This window comes from Scyliorhinus canicula, chromosome 19 (assembly GCF_902713615.1).
Source record: "Scyliorhinus canicula chromosome 19, sScyCan1.1, whole genome shotgun sequence".
Taxonomy (NCBI): Eukaryota; Metazoa; Chordata; class Chondrichthyes; order Carcharhiniformes; family Scyliorhinidae; genus Scyliorhinus; species Scyliorhinus canicula.
In genome coordinates, this window is record NC_052164.1 from 81,634,294 (window position 1) to 81,658,769 (window position 24,476).

The window sequence follows — 24,476 nt, forward strand, 5'->3', positions numbered from 1 at the left end:
AACAGGAACTTTACATTCTTATGGAATTTTCAGCATTCCTCATTTTGTGGGCCATCTCTGACAGAAAGCTGACCCAAGTCAAAAAGTAGATCATTTATTTCAATTTGCTGCATGTTGGGAAGATTGTTGTACAGACGATGCTAATTAAGGAATTACCCTGCTTTCGTGGCATTGCAGAATGCATGTGTACGGGGTGCGGTTTTATTTTAATTTGTGGCCACGCTCCCATTTGCTACACCGTCACTCTTAAGAACCTCCTCTTCAAGCACCATTTCTAATGCAACCATTATATTGGTTACATAATGCCGGGAAATGAAGTGCAGAAGATGCATGAACTGGACAAGTGCCACCACAACATCAAAGGATGCTGGCAAATCATTTACATTGGGCGGAATCCTTTGGCTAGTCGGATATCTTTTAAGTGAAAGTTAATTTTTATTTCTTCAAGTATTTTTCCCATTTTCCGTCCTCGCCACAAGTCTCTCTCGCCGATGTACGGCTCCTCAAACCAGGAGGGTAACCAACTGCCAGGTGCCTGCTGGTGTTGGGTACTGAGAGGGTAGTGGCAGTGACTGGTGAGATGATTCACCCTCTGCTTCCTTGCTCCCTATCCGACCTAAGTTGCCCGTCTCTGAACAGGAAATGGCGATCTGGGAAATTATGGGTTGAATCTATGAGCAGAATTTAATGTCACCCAACCGTAGAAGTGGGGGGCAGGAAGCCCATCATTTGTGTGGGATGTAGAGTCTGTCACCTTCCTGACTCCCTCCAATAAAGGATAACTTCGAACTTCCCCGACCCCAGGCCAATTAAGGTCACTTACAGGCTTCAACCCACCCCCACTGGTATTTTACCTTCAGTTTAGTTAAGTCATTAAAGTGCAATCCTTTTGACCATTCCACCTGCTGTAGGTGTTGGGGCGGGGCACCCACACCATGTGGGCAAGCCAACAGATGTATCCTGGCAGACCAGTTGTGGCGTCGGGGCGGGGTCCCGCCTACGTTGGCAATCTGTCCTCAATGGAGAGTCCCATTAGTGGCATGGGATGTCCCTGCATGAAGAGCCCTTGCCCCTTAACCTGACACCCATCCTTGCTAGGACCTTCTTGAATGGCCCCAGAAAGGCCCCGCACTCTACACCCACCTGTGCCCCACGGCCCCAGCAGTGGCCACCACTTGGGTGCCGCTTCGGGGTCTGCTGGCCTTCTGAGTGGTCGGAAGCTCTTAGAGGTTGGGCAGTCCTTGTCCTGAAGGCCCTGGAAATTCTTGTTATTGAAATTGTGAATTAAAACACATTGGGGTTCCTGGAAAGAACTGTGGCAGGGTTGCCACTGCCATTCTATAGGATGTGGGCATCGTTGGCTAGGCAGAATTTATTGCCCCTTCCTGGTTACACTTCAGAAGGTGATACTGAGCTGCCTTCTTGAACGGCAGCAGTCCCCGAAGTGTAGGTACATCCACGGTGCTGTTAGGGAGGGAATTCCAGGATTTTGACCCAGCGACAATGAAGGAACAGCGATATATTTCCAAGTCAGGATGGTGGGTGATTTGGAGGGGAACATCCAGGTGATGGAGTTACCAGGTATCTGCTGCTCTTGTCCTTCGAGGTGGCAGTGGTCATGGGTTTGGAAGGTGCTGCCTCAGGAACCTTGGTGAGTTTTTAAATGATTAATTTTTACCGGTTGTGGGCTTCGCACTGGGCCAGCATTCGTTGCCCATCCTTAATTGTTCTTGAGAAGGTGGTGGTGAGCTGCCTTCTTGAACCACTGCAGTCCATGTGGTGTAGGTACACCCACTGTGCTATTAGGGAGGGAGTTCCAGGATTTTGACCCAGCGACAGTGAGGGAACGGTGATATATTTCCAAGTGAACGCCTTGGAGGGGAACCTCGAGGTGGTGGGGTTCCCAGGTATCTGCTGACCTTGTCCTTCCAAGTGGTGGTGGTCGTAGATTTGGAAGCCAATGTTGAAGGAGCCTTGATGAGTCCTGCAGTGTTACTTGGAGATGCTACACACTGCTGCTACTGTGCATTGGTGGTGGAGGGAGTGAATGTTTGTGGAAGGGGTGCCAGTGAAGCAGTCTGTTTTGTCCTCGATGATGTTGAGCTTCCTGAAGGTTGTTGAAGTTGCACTCCTCCAGGCAAGTGGGGAGTATTCCATCGCACTCCTGACTTGTGCCTTGTAAGTGGTGGACAAGCTTTGGGGAATCAGGAGGTGAGTTACTCACTGGAGGATTCCTGGCCTCTAACCTGCTCTTGTAGCCACAGTATTAATATAGTTTCTGGTCAAAGGTAACCCCCAGGATGTTTTGTTTTTAATAAACGTTTTATTGAGGTATCTCTTAGGCATTTCAACAACAACAAAATCAACAATAAACATAACAAGAAAAATATAAACATAATGCAAATCCACCTCCCTCTCCCACAGGTCTTGCCATTACTTACCCCCCTAACCTCCGCTAACCTAACCCCCTCCCACCCCCCCTTGCTGCTGACGATTAGTTCGCTGCGAGGAAGTCGACGATGGTTGCCACCTCCGGGTGAACCCCAGCGAACTTAATTTTCTACAGGCAGAGGAAGCCAGCCATGTCCGAAAGCCAGGTCTCCGATTTCGGGGGCTTTGAGTCCCTCCAAGCTAGTAATATGCGCCTCCGGGCTACCAGGGAAGCAAAGGCCAGGACATCTGCCTCTCTCTCCTCCTGGAATCCCGGATCCTGCAGCACCCCAAAAATCGCCACCTCCGGACTCATTGCCACCCTCATATTTAATACTGTGGACATGGCATCAGCAAACCCCTGCCAAAATCCCCTCAGTTTCGGACATGCCCAGAACATATGGACATTATTCGCTGCCCCCCGCGCGCACTTCACACACCTGTCCTCCACCCCAAAGAATCTGCTCATTCAGGCCACTGTCATGTGAGCCCGGTGAACAACCTTAAATTGGATAAGTCTGAGCCTGGCACATGTTGCGGTAGTTTTGACCCTTCCTAACGCGTCCGCCCAGAGGCTCTCCACTATCTCTCCCACCAGCTCTTCCTCCCACTTTCGCTTCAGCTCCTCGCTTTGCGTCTCCTCCAAACCCATAAGCTCTCTATATATGTCCGAGACGTTCCCCCCCACCTATCCATCCTCTAGAGACCACCCCATCCTGAATCCCCCTTAGCGGCAGGAATGGGAAGGTTGGTACCTGCTTCCGCAAAAAGACCCATACCTGTAAATATTGGAATTAATTTCCCCCAGCCAATGCAAACTTCTCCTCCAACGCCCTCATACTCGGGAAGCTACCTTCCAAGAACAAGTCCCCCATCCTCTCAATCCCTGCTCTCCGCCAAATTCGGAACCCCCTGTCCATCCTCCCCGGGGCAAACCAATGGTTGTTGCAAACGGGGGACCACACCAATGAGCCCTCTGCTCCCACATGTCTCCTCCACTGCCCCCAGACTCTCAGGGCCAACACCACCACTGGACTGGTGGAGAACAGCACCAGCGGGAACAGCAGGGGCGCCGTCACCAATGCCCCAGAACTTGTGCCCTTACACAAAGCCGCCTCCATGCGCACCCACGCCGACTCACCCCCCCACTTCCCAACCATGGCTATGTTGCCGCCCAGTAGTAATTACTGAAATTCGGCAGCGCCCACCCACCATCCCCCCGACTCCGTTCGAGCATTGCCCTCTTCACCTGCGGGGGCTTGCCCAACCACACAAAGCCAACTAGAATCTTATTGATCTGCTTAAAAAAGGACCGAGGGATGAGGATGGGGAGGCAGTGGAAAGCAAAAAGGAACCTCAGGAGGACCGTCACTTTTACCGACTGCACCCTACCCGCCAGAGACAACGGGAGCGCATCCCATCTCCGGAAATCCTCCTTCATCTGGTCCACCAACTGGGACAAGTTCAATTTGTGTAGCCTGTTGCAATCCCTCGCCACCTGAATACCCAAGTACCTTTAACTGTCCCCTACCACTCTAAACGGAAGATCCCCCAGTCGCCTCTCCTGACCTCTTGCCTGAACCACAAACAACTCGCTCTTCCCCAAATTGAGCTTGTACCCCGAAAACCGGCCGAATTCCCCAAAGACTCCCATAATTTCCCCCATCCCCTCCATTGGGTCTGAAACATACAACAGTAAGTCATCCGCATACAGAGAGACTCTGTGCTCCACCCCCCGGACCAACCCCTTCCAGCCCCCTGAGGCCCTCAGAGCAATTGCCAGCAGCTCTATTGCCAGCGCAAACAGCAGTGGGGAGAGGGGACATCCCTGTCTCGTCCCCCGTTGTAGCCTGAAATATTCCGAAGTCGTCCTGTTTGTCCGTACACGAGCTACCGGAGCCCGGTACAGCAACCTAACTCAGTTCCCGGTACAGCAACCTAACCCAGTGCCCGATACAGCAACCTAACCCAGTGCCCGATACAGCAACCTAACCCAGTGCCCGGTACAGCAACCTAACTCAGTTCCCGGTACAGCAACCTAACCCAGTGCCCGGTACAGCAACCTAACCCAGTGCCCGATACAGCAACCTAACCCAGTGCCCGGTACAGCAACCTAACCCAGTGCCCGGTACAGCAACCTAACCCAGTGCCCGGTACAGCAACCTAACCCAGTGCCCGATACAGCAACCTAACCCAGTGCCCGGTACAGCAACCTAACCCAGTGCCCGGTACAGCAACCTAACCCAGTGCCCGATACAGCAACCTAACCCAGTGCCCGATACAGCAACCTAACCCAGTGCCCGGTACAGCAACCTAACCCAGTGCCCGATACAGCAACCTAACCCAGTGCCCGATACAGCAACCTAACCCAGTGCCCGATACAGCAACCTAACCCAGTGCCCGGTACAGCAACCTAACCCAGTGCCCGATACAGCAACCTAACCCAGTGCCCGATACAGCAACCTAACCCAGTGCCCGGTACAGCAACCTAACCCAGTGCCCGATACAGCAACCTAACCCAGTGCCCGATACAGCAACCTAACCCAGTGCCCGATACAGCAACCTAACCCAGTGCCCGGTACAGCAACCTAACCCAGTGCCCGGTACAGCAACCTAACCCAGTGCCCGATACAGCAACCTAACTCAGTGCCCGATACAGCAACCTAACCCAGTGCCCGGTACAGCAACCTAACCCAGTGCCCGGTACAGCAACCTAACCCAGTGCCCGATACAGCAACCTAACCCAGTGCCCGGTACAGCAACCTAACCCAGTGCCCGGTACAGCAACCTAAACCAGTGCCCGGTACAGCAACCTAACCCAGTGCCCGATACAGCAACCTAACCCAGTGCCCGATACAGCAACCTAACTCAGTGCCCGATACAGCAACCTAACCCAGTCAACCCCCAGGATGTTGATAGAAGGGAATTCAGTCATGATAATGCCATTGAATATCAAGGGGTGGTGGTATGATTCGTTCTTATTGGAGATGGTCATTGCCTGGCACTTGTGTTGTGTGAATGTTACTTGCCATTTGGCAGCCCAAGCCTGGATATTGTCCAGGTCTTGCTGCATCTGGACACGGACTTTTCCGGTGTCTGAGGAGTCGCAAATAGTCCTGATCATGGTGCAATCATTAGTGAGCATTCTCACATCTGACTTTATGGTTGAAGGCAGGTCATTGATGAAGCAGATGACGATGGTTGGGCCTAGGAACCCCTGCAGTTATGCCTTGGAGCTGAGATGACTAACTTCCAACGACCATAGCCACCTTCCTTTGTGCTCGGTATGACTCCAACCAATGGAGAGTTCTCCCCCTGATTCCCATTAACTCCAGTTTTGCTATGGCTCCTTGATACTATACTTGGTCAAATGCTGACTTGATGGGCAGCCACTCTCACCACACCTCTGGCATTCAGCTTTTTTGTCCCTGTTTGACCCAAGGCTGTAATGAGGTCAGGAGTTGGGTGAATCCACACTGAACAACTCCATGTCCTTGCTTCTACAGCACTGGCCTGGCCAATGTTTCTATTCACTGAGGATTACAGGATCACTACAGTGCAGAAGGAGGCCATTTGGCCCATTGAGTCTGCACCAACCATCTGAAAGAGCACCCTACCTAGGCCCACGCCCCCATCCTATCCCCGTAACCCAGTAACCCCACCTGACCTTTTGGACACTAAGGAGCAATTTAGCATGGTCAATCCACCTAACCGTCGGACTGGGAGGAAACCGGAGCACCCGGAGGAAACCCATGCGGACACGTGGAGAAGGTACAAACTCCACACAGACAGTGACCCAAGGCCGGAATTGAAACCGGGTCCCTGGCACTGTGAGGGAGCAGTGCTAACCATTGTGCCACCGTGCCGCCGCTCAGTATCTGAGGACTGTATTCTGTCCTTTACCACAATTTAGCTGTGTCCCTTCAATAGTATCTTTGGGAGTAGTGAATGAATGCACAGTAAATCCTATAATGTATTTTCATGTTAGTGACAATGGCAAAGTGGGCTCTTTGTCAGCACAACTATGCTATGTATATAAAAGGGATTTATCACCCAGCATTGTTCCATTCAATTTCCAAGGGGTTTTCAAATAACCAATGTCTGCTGTATAAACTTAGCATGAATCAAACTGATTAAAAGAAAACGTGAAGTGAGGGGGAAGGGGTGGGATTAACATATGAGCAGGATTAACTCAGGAAACTAAAGCCAGATATTGAAACACAAGTTTGGCCTAAATCTTCAAATTAAGCTGGTCTTATGTCGGGCTGTAAGTGAGCTGTACGTAAAAAAAGTAGCGATTTGGGACATGCCGTGTTAACAGGACACACATCCTGTCAGGGTGACACAGCACATCCTGTTAACAGGTTGCATCTTGGGATAGATTTACAGTGCAACATGGAACCTGTCACATCACGAGGATAAGGTTTTGCGGCGCCACATGGGTTATAAACCAATAATCACCTGGAAAGTATTGAATGGAGGGATGTTGAGGAACTTACTGCCAACTGAATTGAACATGCTGAGAAAAAAGCTTGCTGCAGTATTGCATGTGACATGAAAATGCAGTAGTTGTATGGTTTAATATTTAATCCTGTCAAAGGTACGATTGTTCTTCCTAGTGCTATTAAAGTTACAGAGCTAAATTGCATAAAGAATTGACCACAGTTAGGGAAAAATAGACCAGAGATAAGCATCCAGCTGTATTCCTGAATTTCACTTCTTGCGATAGCTGTCAAATGAACTGTACCCGCTGTTTTAACAGGCCTAGAAACAATTCACAAGGGTATGAGTGTGAAAGTAACAATTCAGTCGTAAAGATCCTCAATTTCAATTTTCAGCGACCCACTATCACACAGGAAACGATACAGTAACTTATTTTATAGAAGCTTCATAACCCACTTCTGACTGATTTTCCTCGAGCTTCCAATGCCAACACCAGACTGAAACTGAGAAAAACTTAATGCACTGACTGAGCTTTGAATATATTTCTGGTTAAAAATGTGTGGTGTCATCCTGACCGTCAGTACACATTCTCATCCGAAGATTATTGTAATTGGGGTGTAGTTGTTCTTTAAATGCAAAACACTGCTGTCTGTAAACCCAAGGAGATGATACGATTATAGCTCAGCATGTAAATTAATTCGGCAAATATACCTACCGATGCGCAGAACAGCTCTTATATTTCAATATGCTAAATCGCTCGACACTTCAACTCCATGGGAGCAGAATAACAAAAAGCAAATACAATTCATGATACGCAGAAACCTTCATCTAAATTCCAGGACCCAACTGAAGAAATGGTGACAGAATATAACCTTGACAAATGAGAGGGAGTATGGAGGCAACATTCAGTCAAGTGTGAAATTAAACTGGAAGCCTTTGCTAAGGAAGTCACTCTTCTCATAAAACCCACAAAGATAATGATTGGTCCGAATCTGAAAGTCTCACATGGGATATCAAAAGGTAACTGACCATTTCTCCAGCCAGCACCGTACATTTAGTTAGGAATAAAGAGCCCTAATCATTCATTGACATTCCAGCTCTGACAGGACTACAACAAGAACCTGACTGTTACCGGAAAGGATTTCAATAAAAATAAATAAATGTAAGCTCAAGTACCTCTTCGATGGAGATCCAGAATCCAATGGGGAATTCTGTCAGACACTATGCTTGCCAGCAGATCAAGGGGAGTGTGAAGGACACTTAATCTACTGTGACTGACATACTTCAGGGCTTCTAACTCAAAGATATTGAAGGCTGTCTCTGCATGGAATCAGGACTTATTTTCCTGCCAAATTAAATTTTCCCGTTGTAAAGATGTTGATGTAATGATGCCATCAATCAAAACTGGTAACGTGATGGGGATGATTCCCTCCGAGGTACATGTAACAATATGTACATGTACCTGTTTCACAAAAAGGGGTTTCTGACTTTATTGCATATCACACAGGAACTAAATATTCCATCCCATATTGCCTCTTATGCATGGACAGCTTTGGAGAGAGGAAGAGGCATCAATGATATTAATTTAAAAATGACCTGTAAAAAAATTGATTTCAAACAAAAAACATAAATATCTAGTCAAGCAGATGATGCTTTTTTTTAATTAAGAAAGGAGACTTGCATTTATATAGTGCCTATAAGGCTCAAAGTGCCTTTACAGCAATGAAGTACTTTTGAAATGTAGTCACTGTTGTAGTGTAGGAAACACAGCAGCCAATAGGATAACTCCACTCCTCCTCCCAATCATTTAGATTTTGGGATGTTTTACATCCGCTTGTGAGGGGAGATGGGACCATGGTTTAATGTCCATTGTGAAGAACAGTGGAATGCTGAGAGTGTGTATTCCTGCAGTACTGTGTGGGAGTGTTAGCCTGGATTTTTGTGCTCAGGTCTCTGGTCGGAGACCTGGATTCACAACCTTCCGACTCACAGACGAGTCTGCGATCAACTCAGCTACGACTGACACATTTTTAGACAGTGGGTGAAAAGTGGATTTATATCAACGCAGAACAACAAGAAATAGCTAATTATTAAATTGAAGGATTCACTGTTGGATTCTATTACTGCAGATCTGCAGAACCGGTGAACATGAGACACGCTGGGGTTTAATTTCTTTTGCACTCTATTTTTAGCGCATTGGTTAATATGCTCATGCCATTTTTCACACATAATAATGACTGTTAAATTAACGCAGATAAGAATTTGATGAGAACAAATTAATGAATGCGGTAAAAGCAATGCGTGGAAGATTTAAGCCCCCTCACTAATAATCCCCTAATAGTTTACCTTGATGCTCATGACCCTGCACTATCAAAAAATATATTTCAATTTCTTGCATAATACTTTCAGACTCTGTTTGGAATTAAAGTCTGTGTTCCTGTTGTATGTAATTAAATGTACAGATTCTGCCTTTGCTGGCAAAGTAGTCATGTGATGCCAAAGTCCAAAGATGTGCAGATTAGGTGGATTGGACATGCTAAATTTCCCCTAAGTGTCCAAAGGTTAGGTGGGGTTACAGGGATGGGGGGGGTGGGGGGAGATTGGGCCTAAGTAAGATGCTCTTTCAGAGACTCGGTGCAGACACGATGGGCTGAATGGCCTCCTTCTGCACTTTAGGGATTCTATGATTTCATTAAATAATACTGGATAGAAGAAGGCCACAGACTAATGTGATTGTGTCTTAGGGATGTACTAGGCTTTTACTCTGGGAGTCAGGTGAAGTACTTATTTTGACCATTATCCGACATCTTTGAGATTCCAGCTTTGTGTGATTTTGGTTGTTAGAGACCCCACGGTATTTTTGATGGCTATTGAAGAAAATGAAGGAATTGTTTGTTAGCTCGGAGAAATTCCTACAGCAAATTTGAGTTAATTGCTCAGCCTGGAAACATGGGATTATGTTCAACCATACTGGTATAACACTTTTTAGTATTGATAGGGGTGACAGTGCTTCTTCGAAATCAATTCAGCAGTGTAAATGTGCATGTATTATAACACACACACACACACACACACACAACCATTCGGCTTACCGAGTCTGCACCGACACTTGGAATGAACACTCTACCCATTTACGCTACCCAGTCCACCCCGCCCTATCCCCGTAACTCCGCCTAACCTGAACATCCTTTGACATTGAAGGGCAGTTTAGCATGACCAATCCATCTAACCCACACATCTTTGGACCATGGGAGGAAACCGGAGCACCCGGAGGAAACCCGCGCAGACACGGGGAGAACTTACAAACTTCACACAGACACCCAAGTCCGGAATTGAACCTGGGTCCCTGACGATGTGAGACAGCAGTGCTAACCGCTGTGCCACTGTGCCGCATGTGTAGATACGCATATACACACGTGCACACAATGACGCACATATACATATACACATACACACATTTGGACACATGCACATACACCCAAACTCAGACACACACATAGACAGACACACAAACACACAGTGTATATCTCAGGATAGAATTCATAGGTGATTTTTGAAAGCTGGGGCAGCAATTCAAGCCTCAGAAGAATTTCTCACTTTCCGTTGAGAAAGTAACTATAATATTAAATATCACTGGGGAAAAGAAAATCAGAGTTAGAGCAAGGTAGGATCTCGTCACCTCCTGAAGGTGTGATATTCAATCAAAGCTTTATAATTGTACAGCTACAGATGAATAACAATTAGGCCCGCATTTTCATTTGTTGCTAATGGTTACTGAGGTTTACTTAAATTCTCACGTCCAATGATATATTGGGCAGCTGAGCTTTCAGAAACTAGCACTAATTAACGTTTGATGATTCAATGTGTGTTATTTAAGGGGCATTCAAGGGTATCTGGACTGACTCTGGTCAGTTCTGGGCAAGCAGCAATGCAGAGAATGCAGTATTTACACCACTGTGAATCCCTGCAGACAGACAGACTGAGTGCTGATGACTTGACTGTAACCTGAAAATCCTCACAATTGCTTTATCACCAAGAGACAGGTGGGGGTGGGGGTGAACATTAAAGGCTTCTTCAGCATGAAACCATAAACCTTCTTTACACTGGGCTGGTAGTCATGTGACACTAAAATCTATCAGGCTGAATGTTCACACGTACAATACTGACGCGCTAATGCTCCAGTTCTGCTGCAGACGTCCTTCTAGTGGAAGCCGTTCTGCAGCATGGCCGGTTCCTAATGTGCTGAATCTGTCTGGAATTTACACAGTGGGTAGATTCAGAGAGCAGCAAGAAACCCCATGGGACTGGGCGCTTGCGCGCTGCCGCTGCCTTAAGTCACGCGTTCCACTCTGGCCGAGGACCACCAGTGACAGGGGTGGGAAGGACCACACGAGACAATGTTAGGATCATAGTATTGGTCAGGGCTGGCTAGAACAAGAACGGCAGCCTCAGTGTGGCAACAGCACTGGCTTCTATTTACCTTTATTGTCAGTGGAGGTTTGCTTTGAAAGCTGTTTTTCTTGGTCCCTGGCGAAAGGCGTATTGTTTTACTAATTTCCTAAGGCAGTGTTGCTTGCTGAAGCAGGGCTATTATATAAATGGGTGATGTTTGCCCTGCCACAGATTTACTCTGGCACACACTTGCCAGTATTAATGAGATATTGGAGAAAGATTCCTCAAGCAGTGATGATATTTGAAAGCAGATAGATTTACAAATCATCCTGCTTAAAGCTCATTAAGTTTATAGGGTGGATAACTTCCATTAAACACGCCAAAGATCTTCATTTTTCCAGCATGTTACTAGCTAACGAGTTGTCATTTTTAATCCATTAATTAGCGCCTTTGTATTTCTGAAAATGGTGTTCTCCAATGCTCTACAATAGAAATTGTAAAACGCTTGATTTGTTAATTAGATATTGTACAATATTAAGTTGATTAATTAAAATATCCTATGATATTTCATAATTACAAATGAATGGACTGAAGGAATATTTTAAATAGACAGCTTTCGATGAAGTCATTTGCCCATGTGAAATACTAAGTAAAAGGAATCAGTCAATTTTGTTTGGTTTCCTCGAATGCAGGTGCAATAAGCAGGAAAGCAAGATCAACAGCAATATGTTAGAGTACAACCCAGTTTACTAACAGGATCTATTGTAAATTTGCCCTAGAAACAGCATTTAATTGGTATTTTTGCAATGTCTAATTATATACACAGTTATTCATATAGCCAGAATTCTCTAACATATGAAGTCAAGTGCAATAGCTCACGATATATGTGAAATAAATATCTAGACTGCAGTCAGGTTATAACCCGCTGTACTTACCGATTACAGTGAGATGCGTGCTGGCAGTGATGCTTGTGACAACATTAGTAGCGACACATTCCCATTGTCCATGGTCCTCTTTGCTGAGAGCTTTGAATTGTAAGCTGCCACTTGGAAGTATGTTGTGCTTGCTTTTGCTGGGCTTCCCTACCTTCAAAGTGTCAACAAACCAAACACATAATGTTAAGTCAGTCTGAAAATTCCTACTTCCTCAGCCCCTAATGCACACTAAACAGATTTTCCACTCGGTTTGTGATTTGTAATTATATATGCATGTACTTGAAAGAGAAAAATAAATAGCACCTCAGGATGTCCCGAAGTGCTTCTCAGCCAATTAAATACTTTTGAAGTGCAGTCAGGCGAAAACAGCAGCCAATTTACGCAGGGTGAGATCCCACAGACAGCAATGAGACAAATGACCAGGTCAACTATATTTTAGTGTTGGTTGAGGGTGAAATGTTGGCCATGAAACCAGGTGAAATCCAGACACTTCTTCCAATAATGTCACAAGATTTTTCTTTTCTGTCCACCTGAGGGGGCAAATGGAAAATGCGCCTCTCTGTCACTTAATTAAAGACAGAAAACACTGAAAACACTCTGCAGAGACAGAAACAAAGTTAATGTTTCAGGCTTATAACTTAACTGGAAAAAAGCTGGAGATGCAACGGGTATTCCGTAAGTATAAAGGCAGGGAAACAGTTGAGAGGAGGAATAGACAAATGGAAAAGTCTGACACAGGTGTGCGGCATGAGAGATTAAATTACAGAAAAGGATGACAAGGCAAAGCCAAGGAGTTGGCAATGGGACAGCAGCAAAGGTCCAATGACTTCATGTGGGAAAAAGACCAGAGAATCCCGCCCGGAATCGTTTCCAGCAACTGTCGTCCATAAAAAGAGGCCGGGGAAGGGACCTGGCTAGAACTGAAACAAATAATGTTCCACATAATCCAAGGAAAGACAGGCATAGCTAGGAACTACAAGGGTTCCTATAGCAACAACTTTTATTTGAAAGAAGCAGGTTGAGTCAAAGGAGAGGTTGTCCAAAGCAACACTGAAGTTAGGCAGGCGGAGAAGGGTGTTGGTAGATGAGGACTCTGTTCAAAGAAGAAGCAGAGAGACCAAAAATAGTCTTGGTGGAGAATGAAAATAAAGAGGGATGGGGTTTCCACAGTGAAAAGCAGATGGTTAGGGCCAGGAAACTAGCAAGTGTTTAAGTGACAGAGCTCATCAGAAAAATCATGGATGGTGTTGGAAAGAGACTGGAAAAGAGAAGAAAAAGTAATTGAGATATCAGGCAAAACATACATAGAATATACAGTGCAGAAGGAGGCCATTCGGCCCATCATGTTTGCACCGACCCACTTAAGCCCTCACTTCCACCCTATCGCCGTAACCCAATAACCCCTTCTAACCTTTTTGGTAACTGAGGGCAATTTATTATGGCCGATCCACCTAACATGCATGTCTTTGGACTGTGGGAGGAAACCGGAGCACCCGGAGGACCTCACACAGACACGGGGAGAACGTGCAAACTCCGCACAGACAGTGATCCAGCAGGGAATCGAACCTGGGACTCTGGCGCTGTGAAGCCACAGTGCTATGCATTGTGCTACCATGCTGCCCAACGTGTCGAAACGCAGTCCAAACTGTGGACCCTGGGAAAGATATAGCAGCAGGTTTGTGGGGGCTGAGGAGATTAAGTCAGTGGCAGTCAGGGAAACAATGGGTCGATGTTCACTGGTGGAGTGATAGTCAAGGGGGAGCAAGAAGGAGTGTCAGGGAGTTGGCATCAACCTCCGGAAGGTAAACTACAACAGAGAGTAGAATGCTGCAAGTTCAGAGGGAGGTAGCTTAAAGTGAGGAGGTAGAATAGAAAAATGCAGAAGACCAATATTACATCAGAAGTTCCCAATGAGAAGATCTAGAAGAATAAGGGGCTAGAGCGGAGGTGATGGTGATGGAAGGAGATTTCAGCATCATCCCAATCTCAAAATTCATTGAAGTGGGAGTGCATGATGTGAAACTGAGGCCTTTTCTGAAAAATTAATCATTCAGGTCAGAGAAGGCGAGGTCAGAGGGGATGGTGAAAAGAGAGGAATGGATGAGGGGCGGGGTCAGAGGCAAATGAAGAGCAAGAGGATCCAATGAGATACTGGCATCCATATTTTGGCATCTTTGAGCCCTGAAATGACGAACAAAGTTATTTCAAAGTGTCAGATGAGACATACGATATGATATGGACCAGGGCAGATTTAAGATAGGGCGAGCCAGTACAGGTGAAGGCTGAGCTTGTGAGTGTGCATGTGGTAACACATGACATTGAGGGTCCATCTCAGAATGCAGCACTGGTATCTTGGAGATATCTGTGCAGGTGGGTGGACCCAAAACATGAAGGGTGAGGGAAGAATGTTAGTCAGGACAATGGAGGGACAGTAGTTGCATTCATGGGTGTAACCTGAACCAGAAGGTCATTGGATTTTTAGTTTAATGCCTCATCTGAGAGCAGTATCTCTGACAATGTGGCACTGTGACAATGCATTGACAGTGCCAACTTAGTTCCTGTACCCAAGCCCTGATGTGAACCCAAAGGCTTACAGTGGGCAGCACGGTAGCATAGTGGTTAGCACAATTGCTTCACAGCTCCAGGGTACCAGTTTCGATTCCCGGCTTGGGTAACTGTCTGTGCGGAGTCTACACTTTCTCCCCGTGTGTGCGTGGTTTCCTCCCACAGTCCAAAGATGTGCAGGTTAGGTGGATTGGCCATGCTAAATTGCCCTTAGTGTTCAAAATTGCCCTTAGTGTTGGTGGGGTTACTGGGTTATGGGGATAGGGAGGAGGTGCTCTTTCCAAGAGCCGGTGCAAACTCAATGGGCCGAGTATCTTCCTTCTGTCCTGTAAATTCTGTATAGAAGCCTCTCTCAATGACTATAAATGTGGTTTTTCTGCTTGTTGCAGCCTACACACTGGATGTTTTGACAGTTGCCAGAACTCATGAAGGACCAGGCTGGATTTTGCTGGGTGTGAGGACTGTGTAGGGAAGATTGTGGCTTTATGCAAGTTTGCCAAGCATCATAAGACTTGGGGGAAAACTCACATTTATTATTTCTACTGACTTACATAATATTTCTGACCCAGCGACGCTCATGAAGAAGCTGGGAAATATGGAACTAAATGACCAAACCCCGCATCATTTTTGGGATATTTTCACTAGGTTCTAAGTTTCATGTAACAGGATATGGGAAGCTATATATCTTAAAAATGTGAAATCACAGCCAATGCTCACCGATCCTGTTCACTATCCTCTCGACAATGTTTTGGATTGGTTTGTGAGAGACAACTTCAGTGGCTGTTGTCAGCACAGATATCCATATGTTTTGTGGCCTCACCTTTGGGATGAGGAATAATCTTTAATCTTTCTTATTGTCACAAGTAGGCTTACTGCAATGACGTTACTGTGAAAATCCCCTAGTCGCCGCAGTCCGGCACCTGTTCAGGTACACAGAGAGAGAATTCAGAATGTTCAATTCACATCTTTCGGGACTTAGAATACTTCGGTGGTTGCTTTTGACCCGTGCAGACACAATGGGCGAAGGACCTTTTCTACGCTGTGGACTTCTATGACTGTATAACTCAATGAGCTAGGGATCTAATGTGTTGTACTGAACCTCTTGAGCAATGAATGAAGCAGTGAAGTTTGGTGGTTATAGGTGCGTTATCATACCTTTGTATGGCTCAAAGAGGTGACTAGGAAAATACATAGGGCGTGATTCTCCGCTCCCAGGAAAAATCGTGAAGGCCGTTGTGAACTCGGCTGAGTTTCACGACGTCCTCGGAGCCCGCACCTCTCACCGAATTCACCCCCACCCAGGGGGCTAGGAGCGGCGCTCCGTTATTCTTGGCCGCCGGGCCTTGACGCTTGCGTCAAGGCGGCGCGCCGAGAATGACGCGACGGCAGCACCTATGTGATGTCAGCCGCGCATGCGCAGGTTGGCCGGCTCCAACCTGCGCATGCGTGGCTGACGTCACGCCGGCTGACAGCTCAAACCCGCGCATGCGCGGTGGCCGTCTTCCCCTCAGCCGCCCCGCAAGATATGGCAGCTTAATCTTGCAGGGCGGCGGAGGGGAAATAGTGCGTCCGATTGAGACGCGGCCCGACGATCAGTGGGCATCGATCGCGGGCCTGTCCCCTCCCGAGCACAGTCATGGTGTTCATTCCCCACCAGGCCCCCTACAAGCCCCAAAACGGGCATCTCACGGCGATTTCACGACAGCAGCGACCAGGTGTGGTTGCCGTCGTCGTGAAACGGCATCCGGGTCGGAGAATCGCCGGTCGCCGTGAAAAACGGCGAGCGGCGATTCTTCCGAGCGGGGGGGTGGGAGAATCGCGTGGGGCGCCAGGGGGTCGTGAAATTAGTCGGGGGGCCCTCGCGCGATTCTCCAACCCGGCGTGGGGCGTGGAGAATCGCGCCCATAGCCTTGTGGCCAGGCAACCTAGCTGAACAATAGATCTGCCAGGAGAGTTTAGGATTATTTCCATTGAAGGAATTTCAGTGATCATTTTTATTTAAATTTCTGATTAATAACATTCATGAAACAGAAGAGAAATTCATGCTTAAATTTTATATATATATAATATGTTATAGATATAAGTATTACATAGAACATAGAACAGTACAGCACAGAACAGGCCCTTCGACCCTCAACGTTGTGCCGAGCCATGATCACCCTACTCAAACCCACGTATCCACCCTATACCCGTAACCCAACAACCCCCCCTTAACCTTACTTTTATTAGGACACTACGGGCAATTTAGCATGGCCAATCCACCTAACCCGCACATCTTTGGACTGTGGGAGGAAACCGGAGCACCCGGAGGAAACCCACGCACACAGGGGGAGGACGTGCAGATTCCACACAGACAGTGACCCAGCCGGGAATTGAACCTGGGACCCTGGAGCTGTGAAGCATTTATGCTAACCACCATGCTACCCTGCTGCCCCAATTATTTCACATACAGTATAAGATTGTTTCAAAAATTCAAGTTTCCTTTCGATTGTACTCTGGGAAACCTGATGGCATTTAATCCATTGATAAACTGAATTTTACATTTTTGATTTGTATGAAGAAGACATTTTTAAAACTAGAACAGGGAAGAGGGATTTTCTAGGATTCCTTCTTGCTGCAGGGAAAGTAGGTGCATGCTTGTCAGGGCAGTGCCTGGAAATAGTCTTGTCCTGTGCTCAACGTCTGAGTTAGCGGTGGAGGCAGGCATATTCTATTACACCTTGGCACATGGGTTAATGAAGGCAGCATACAGCAGGTCACTGCAAATCGCAATTTAAGGAGGGCACCGGGCAAGAAGTAAAAAGCCACAATTTGATCTCAGTTGTGTGCGCTGATAGCTCAATGGCAGGAGCAGAAACAGCCAAAAAAGATCTGAACCCATCAACACAAACAGAGAGTCAGATCTGCATCCCGAACAGCATCTTTAAATGTCACAAATGTCGAACCCTCAATGACTTCCTGTTCCCCGAGGCAAATTAATTGGCAGATGTGCTCCGGCAGACATTCGGGCGATGCTTTCAAAATTTTACAGCCGATTACAAAGCAGTTTCCATTTTACATTGTTGCAGTCTGCACCTTTGTTACACCTTCATAAAACAACCATTTGGGTAGCTTTTATTTTCTTTAAATAGGCAGTGATTTGCAGCTGCCTTGAGCTCACTTGGAATCCAACGGCAGTTTGGGAAATCACCCAAGGGGAATAGGGAAAACACAGGATGTAAAAATAAACTACCTTGCGGCGTGTAATTATGTTCCACCCTCCTGGGAATGCAGAAAACAATATCACACATCTTTCTGGGTAATTTACAGTCAGGAAGCATTCATGTAATTGTATAAACAACCAGGGCACACTTCAACTCTTGGTATGCAAAATTTCAATCTTCCCGTATTCCCTGAAGCCCTTTCTGTTTGATGGAGAAATGGTTTTAATGAAACGGAAAAATGATCCCTCCTCTAGGTGAACATTTACACTCACTCTCCCATAATATTGAATGTACTATTCCCTGCTTGTTAAGCCTGATTCTCACAGATGCTTGGAAGGAATATTAGGAATTAGCTGCAGTTAACAGCTAACATCTATTAACGCTAAACTTTAATGGATAGCCTCCTTCATATGAAATTAAACATTTTGGCCTCCAAACCTAATTAGAAAATTAAACTTTCAGTATTTTGTGGCATTTAGGTGGATGAATTCAAAATGAACGTAAGAAGGTAGGAAAAAGGAGCAAAAGTTCTTCCAGCCTACTTTGCTATTCATTACGATCATGGCTGATTTTTTACTTCGACTCCACCTTCTCCATGCTATCCCCAGATCCCCGAATTCCCTTATTAGACAAGACTTTGTCAATCTGTCTTGAATGCACTCAATGACTGAGGAGCCATAGTTCACTATAGGTAGAGAATTCTAAAGATTCACAAGCCTTTCAGTGAAGAAATGTCTTCCCATCCCAGTCCTAAATGGCCAAGTTTTTATTCTGAGACTGTGAACCTTAATTTTAGATTTCCCATCCTGCCAGCATCTACCCTGTCAACCCCTTTCAGAATTCAATACGTTTCAATGAGATCACGGGTGCGATTCTCCTAAATGGAGACTAAGGGCGCGATTCTCCGGTCCCACGCCGGGTGGCAGAATCGCGGGAGGGCCAGGCGAATCACGACATGCTGCCTTGGCACCCCCCGCGGTTCTCCCCCTTCCCCCAAAATGGCGTGTCGCGGAATCGCCGCTCGTCGTTTTTCACAGCGACCGGCAATTTTCCGGCCCGGATGGGCCGAGCGGCCTGACGTTCCCAACCTGTTCACGCCGGCGGCAACCACACCTGGTCGCTGCCGGCGTGAACATAGCATGAAAGGTAAGTTTGGGGCCTGTGGGGGGCGGAGAGGGGATCGAGCACCACAGCCGTGCTCGGGAGGGGACTGGCCCGCAATCGTGCCCACCACTCGTCGGGCCGGCGTCTCCAAGAGACGCACACTTTCTTCTCCGCCGCCCCGCATGATCAAGCCGCCACATTTTGCGGGCAGCGGAGGGGAAGACGGCAATGCGCATGCGTGGGTTGGAGCCGGCCAACCTGCGCATGCGTGGCTGACGTCACTTAGGCGCCGCTGTCGCGTCATTCTCGGCGCGCCACTTTGACGTAAGCGTCAAGGCCCGGCGGCCGAGTTTCTCGAAACGCCGCACCTAGCCCCGGGGGGGGGGGGGGGGGGGGGGGGCGGGAGAATAGGGGGCGAGGAGCGGCCTCCGACGCCGTTGTGAAACTCGGCCGAGTTCACAACATAATCCAGACTGATGCGTCAGTGCAGCAGTGAGAGTGTCACCCGTTCGGAGATGCTGATTTTCAGATGAAATGTTAAACTGAGGCGTCGTCTGAAACCGAGTTCATGACGGCTTTCCCGATGCCGCACGGTATCGGAGAATCGCGCCCTAAGTGTTCGTGCCGTCGTGAACACCGTCACGTTTCATGACGGCGCAAAACGGTCGTGGGGATGACCGATTCTGGACCCCACGGCGCTGGAGCGGTTCACGTCTTAGCCCCGATCGTGGGCCAGACCCCATCGGAGGCCCCCCCGCCCCGGGGACGGAGCACCCCTCCTCCCCCCCCCCCCAGGCTTTCCTGACCCTTTGCGCAGAGTTTACGCCGGTAGCGATCAGGGGTGAACGGCGCCGGCGGGACTCTGTCGTTTCCGAGCGGCTGCTCGGCCCATCCGGGCCGGAGAATCATCGGCGCGCGACCGGTGCCGCACCAAACGCGCTGGCGCAAATGGCGGCGATTCTCCGCATCTCGGAGCATCGCGCGCGGTTGCGGCGATTCTCCGTTCCAGCACGGGCCTCGGAGAATCGCGCCCCATAGACGTCTAAATTCCAGAGAATAACGACCTCGTCTATTCAATCTCTCCCCATAAAACAGACCCTGATCCCAGGAGGCTTGATAGACATGAGGGTCAGATGGATAGAAAGATACGTGAATATGTTGGTGGGGTTAGATGAAAAGGGAGGCGGTTTGTGTGGAGCTTAAACAGCAGCATGGAGCAGAGGGGTCGAAGAGTCTGCTTCTATGCTTAATCATTTTTTTATTCTTTGTCATTTTCTTCCCTTCTTTCCTGAAGATGCTGGCTTGAGCTGTTGTGCAGATCCAGAATTGCAGTGCATCCTATTAAGTGGCAGATCTTCGGACATAATCCAGGCTGATGCGTCAGTGCAGTAATGAGAGAGTCACCCGTTTGGAGATGCTGATTTTCAGATGAAATGTTAAACTGAGGCGTCGTCTGTCCTCTCAGCTGAATGCAAAAAGATCCCATGGCACCATGGCATTTGATGAATGAAGAGCAGGGGAACCCTCCTGGTGTCTTGGTGAATATTTGTCCCTCAAACTAACACCTTAAACAGACATCCCCATCATTTATCTCATTGCTGTTTGTGGGAGTTTGCTGTGTTTAAACTGGCTGCTGCATTTCCTACATTACAGCAGGGACAACACTTAAAAATGAAAGCAAGCTCTTAATTGGGTTGTAAAGCGCTTTGAGACATCTGAAGGAAAAGTGCCATATATTTTACTTTATGGATTGTCAATTATGGCGGGTCACAAAGTCTTGCCTGATCCAGCCCTTACTGGGCACCTATACACCTGCCCTTTGCAGCATTTTGCACTGGGTAGTCATCAGGGATGGTGATTGCATCGACTTTTTCATTCTACCCAAGGGGTTTTGGGACTAATTGCACCAGCCCAGTTGCCGCTTGACTGAGATCTACATAGAATTGAGGATTGGAGCATTGATTTTCAAAAAATTTAATTAAATACATTCAATTATCAAACAAAGCCCTGTAGTTAATCAAACTACTTTTTCTTAGAAGTGTATCTTTTGATTATCATTCATATTGGAATCTTTGAACGTGGTGATTAAGTGCCTTGTGACTGATATGCTCCACAGTAGCTGCAGATTGATTTTCCCAATGCTTTGACGAAGGGGTTATGGGTGCAGAATGCTCTCTCTCTTGTGAAAATGGCTCTTTTCAGCCAGATTTGGGTTGTGCCCTCTGCTCCTGACTAGTGGTCCCTCAATAATTACAGGTCTATGGCTAAGAGATGCAAGCACAGATCTATCTGTGAGATGCGCAAGCGTGTGAAACCAATTGCTGCTATGAAATAAACTCAATGTACTCTGAACAGATGATGCTTTCCTCAATAGATCAGGCTCCTTTGGAGCATGTGGTTTAAAAGCTCAAAAATCCTGTCATCTCTCTGACTAAAGGCATTGACAATAGGAGAATTCAACACATTTGGGCAAACCACCACAGTAAATGTGCTGTGTAATGTTGACAATACTACAAAAAATTGGACTAGTAAACACTTCTTGTTTGTATCCTACACCCGCTTTGAATTCATGTATTTATCTCTCTCTGCAAATAAAGCCTACATTATTGCAAACCCCCACCCCCGTGATAGCCATCTCCTCTCTCTGCAAACATTGTCAATACTGAATTCATGGATGATTAAGTCCCATTTAAAAAAAAATCATGAAAAAACGGATTTGCATTTACAAGATGGAAGTTCGGATCATTGCCTGTAAAATATATCTCTTCAATCATGTTATGATGCATTATAATATATGTTTTCCATTCCAATGTTATTTTTGCTTACAAGAATTTTTAAAAATCCCTTAATGCAAAGAACAGCTCAAATAAATCAATGATCATTTATTAAGCACAACGGCATCAGGTTCTTCCAACTTAGCTTCTACACTGGATCCCGGTTCATTGCAAACATTAAAAAAAAAGAGCTGGACAGGTCCCGAGAGGAGGCTGATGCTAACGGTCACACGATTCATTAATATTTTTGATGTCCATGAGTAATGGGGACCCGTTTAGCTCAGTTAGCTGGACGTCTGGTTTGTGATTGCCCCTCGCCTGAGGTGTGGTGACCCTCAGGTTAAATTATCACCAATCAGCTCTCCCCCTCAAAAGGGAAAGCAGCCTATGGCCATCTGGGACTATGGCTACTTTACATGAGTAATGTCATTGCTTGGCAATTTTCAGAGAACCTTGCACAGAAATACGGGATGTGATCCAACAATCAATGTTAAATGACTCAGAATTATCTGATATAACGAAAACAAAATTTGCTTTTACGGTCATCTGACTTAGTGGCCTTGCTCATGTGTTCAGCAACTATTAGACAAGTGAAGGAATGACAAGCTCTGTATCTTCCTGACAGCTTAGTTTGTGGTTGGTAAAGAAAACAAAGGTTCAGATACCTTCCTCCAGGAGATTACTGGGAATGGATCACCTGCAGCAGCACATGGAATAACCAGTTCTCGGCCTACTTCCTGCCGATACTCCCATCCTGGTAGCACCGTAAAGTAAGGGGGGTCCTGGGAAACAGAAATGATTCAAAGTTATTTTTCAGAGATGTAGGGCAGAATTCTTCGCCTCATGTTGCCGGTAGCGGAGTTCCTGATGAGGCAGAGAATCCAGCGATAGTGAAGAAAATGGATTGGTGTCCATTTTGGATGGATCTCCAACCCCCCTGCCCCCTACCCCCACTGGCTGCCGTCAGGATCGAGGTTCGTGCCGGGCACCATATTCCCCGGGCCCTCGTGACTCTCCCGTCCTCTGGGCCGGGAATCACGTGGGCAGGATCACTACTGGTCTTGACAAGCGTGGCCTGAGATGGTGGACCTGGCGGTGGGCCAAGGGGGCAACTCTTTAAGGGAGTTGTCCCCAAAGTTCATCCGGCGGCCACCTCCCCCGCACAATGCAGGACCTGCCCACGCTACCCCCACCAGACCCACTCCACTGCCCACCACACAGAGACCTCCTAAATATGGAGACCCTCAGAGACACCAGCAGAGGGACCCTTGTTAGAAGTCGCCCCAGAAGAGAGACCAATGTCAGGTGCTTTCCAATCACCTCCTTTCACTCTGGAGTGATTTTGATGTGGTCAGCTGGAAATTGACAACACTTCATTCTGTTTGAGGTCATCCAAGAGCTGGCAATCAAAGCTTAATGTTTATAAACATTGCGGTTACAGCATTTAGTGTTACTCAACCGTGAAGGGAGGTGAATGGAGCGATGCTGTCAGCTGTGCGTGGATGCTGTCAATCACAGCCGAATAAAATCAATATCAAAGAGAAGCAAATGAATGGTTTGCAACTCAAAGATCTGGGGGGATTTAAACCCAGTTGACTGGTTTTCTCTTTCTAGGAATTGACAGGCACTGCTTCCTGTGTCTGAGCCAACAGGTGCAGTTCCCAGGTGAGTGTCAAAGCAGTAATTGTTTTCATTGCCTCTCTCTGGACTGCTCTCTCGCTTCCAGACAGGAGTCTCTCTTCTGGAGGACTTCAAAACAGGGATTTCTTTCCTGGGCGGTCTGTCATGGGGGCCTCCTTATTTAGGGGGTCCCTGGGGTGGTCTCTTTATTTAGAGGGTCTTTATGGGGGTAGGGTCAGGTCACTCCCATACGTGGAGGGAGGGAGGAACCCGGAAAATCCAGGGTTGTGGGGCTGAATTGCACTGTGATGGTGGGGGCCGGGGGGGGGGGGGGGGGGGGGGGGGGGGGGGGGGGGGGCCTGAATTATGATGCGGGAAGGGTTGGCCAGCTGTGGGACCTATCGGGCTGCCCGCTCAAAATGCTGACCCGATAGCGGAATTCCCCAGGGAATCCCTTGCAATTCATAAAGGTGCATGACTAAAGATTGGGAATCGCTTCCTGATTTAATCAGGTGTAATTCAGCTCCGGGGGGAGAACATAGGGCTGGATTCGAAGTTTCTGTGGCTACATGCTGACGCCAGGACCCATGGTGTTTCACGACCGGCAAATCGATGCAAACTCCTCACCGATTCCAGTACTGGCGAGGGGCTAGCATCGGCGGATCACGCAGAATATGGCCGGGTCCCAGGCCGCGCATGCGAACGGCTGATGACCTGCAGCAGCTGCGCCGTACAACCTGGCACCAGCCGTGGCCGTAAACTAACCCGCAATTCGCAACCCCTGGCTACCCACTGGCCATCCACCACCAGTCCTTGCAGAAGCCCTCCCCCCCTCCCCCCCAGGCCTGGATTCCAGCCACATGTGGCGGCGCTGGACACAGTCCGCCGCCGTCATGCTGGGTTCCCCTGCACGGTTGGGACCGCAGATGTCCCGTGCCATCGGGGACTCGGCCCATCGGGGGTGGAGCATAGCGGGTGGGCCGACCGATGACGCGGCAATGCCGTTGAAA

At 47.7% G+C, this 24,476-nt stretch overlaps 1 protein-coding gene across 9 annotated transcripts in view; it reads right to left on the reverse strand.

Annotated features, from left to right (window-relative positions):
- Window positions 1–24,476, reverse strand: part of igsf9bb (immunoglobulin superfamily, member 9Bb) — an 827,780-nt gene that overhangs the window by 91,157 nt on the left and 712,147 nt on the right. For all 9 annotated transcript variants that reach the window (XR_005458187.1, XR_005458188.1, XR_005458191.1 and 6 more), the window contains exons 10-11: window positions 22,512–22,628; window positions 12,201–12,351 (exon numbers count right to left, since the gene is read on the reverse strand). Coding sequence is in view for 3 of the 9 variants with exons in the window: in XM_038779227.1 (XP_038635155.1) it covers window positions 12,201–12,351; window positions 22,512–22,628 (268 nt within the window). In the remaining 6 variants the exon portion in view is untranslated. The remainder of the gene's footprint in view (window positions 1–12,200; window positions 12,352–22,511; window positions 22,629–24,476) is intronic.